The sequence below is a fragment of the Condylura cristata genome, unplaced genomic scaffold (genome assembly GCF_000260355.1).
Source record: "Condylura cristata isolate star-nosed mole 26May11 unplaced genomic scaffold, ConCri1.0 scaffold00087, whole genome shotgun sequence".
Taxonomy (NCBI): domain Eukaryota; kingdom Metazoa; phylum Chordata; class Mammalia; order Eulipotyphla; family Talpidae; genus Condylura; species Condylura cristata.
Genome location: NW_004567188.1, coordinates 131,635 through 132,715, shown reverse-complemented (window position 1 = coordinate 132,715; position 1,081 = coordinate 131,635). Strand labels below are relative to the sequence as shown.

The 1,081-nt window shown below is 74.2% G+C and overlaps 1 protein-coding gene across 1 annotated transcript in view; it reads left to right on the top strand.

The window, feature by feature from the left end:
- LOC101632388 (ras-specific guanine nucleotide-releasing factor 1-like) overlaps positions 1–1,081 on the top strand; it is a 43,565-nt gene that overhangs the window by 11,667 nt on the left and 30,817 nt on the right. The window contains exon 16 of the mRNA XM_012734885.1: positions 892–995. Within this exon, the coding sequence (XP_012590339.1) occupies positions 892–995 (104 nt within the window). The remainder of the gene's footprint in view (positions 1–891; positions 996–1,081) is intronic.

Genomic DNA, 1,081 nt, shown 5'->3' with positions numbered 1-1,081 from the left:
CCCCGCATCTGCTGGCGCAGGTCCAGCCGCCACTCACTCCCCCTCTCCCCGGCCCTGACCCCGCCGCTGCCCCCCGAGGGAGGGCAGGCTTTTCGGCCGCGTGCCCTGGGCACCGGTGGCCCAGTTGTTTCCATCCATCTTCCAGACAGGCGCCCACCCAAGGGGTCAGCTGGCAGCCGCCACGCTAAGGGCCAGGGTGGGCGTAGGGCGTGGTCCCGGGAGCTTCCCCAGGTGTGCTCCCCGGGTCCCCAGCACCCCAGAGCTGCAAGCCTGGCAGCCGAGGGCCAGGCAGACTGGCCCCTCGGCCCTGCTGCTCACTGCCCGGTCTGGCACCTGGCCACCTGGTCCCAGGCACCAGCGAGGCCGTGGGGTTCCGGCTCTTCTCCCGGCCCTGGGAGGGGCAGGCACCCCCGCGCCCCATACGCTCCCCATACGCTCCCCACACTCCCAGCCCGGAGTCCCCCGAAGGGCTGCATCTTCCAGAACCCGGCGGGGACCTGAGCTGCCCCCATGGCCCCTAGACTGACCTCGGGGCCGCAGCCGAGTCTGGGCAGGGTGGCCGCTCCCCGGCTGCGCCCAGGGGGCCTGGCCAGGCCCAGAGCCCTGCGCCCAGCTGCCTGCCAGACCTGGGGGAGCCTGGGCCCCAAGCCAGGCTCAGAGTGTGGGCCCCGCATGCACTCAGCTGGACACATCGGCCCCTTGGGCCCCGCAGGCCAAGCCGCCGGGCGCCCCGTGTCCCTCCGGCACCCTGCTCTGCCAGGCTGCTCCTGCCCAGGGGGCAGCGGAGGGCACAGGCCCCACTCTCCGGCCCTGGGGGCAGAGCCCGGCCTTCCCCAGCCCCCGCAGGGCCACAGGGGTTCCCGGCGCCCTCAGGCCTGACCGCACCCGCAGGCGGACGGGGTGAAGGCGGAGCCCTTCGAGAGCCACTCGGCGCTGGAGCTCGCGGAACAGCTGACCCTGCTGGACCACCTGGTCTTCAGGAAGATCCCCTACGAGTGAGTGGCTGCGGGGGCCAGGCGGCGTCAGGACACCAGGCCGGGCCGGCCCGAGGCGTCTCGGGGCCAGAGCGCAGCGTCCAGGC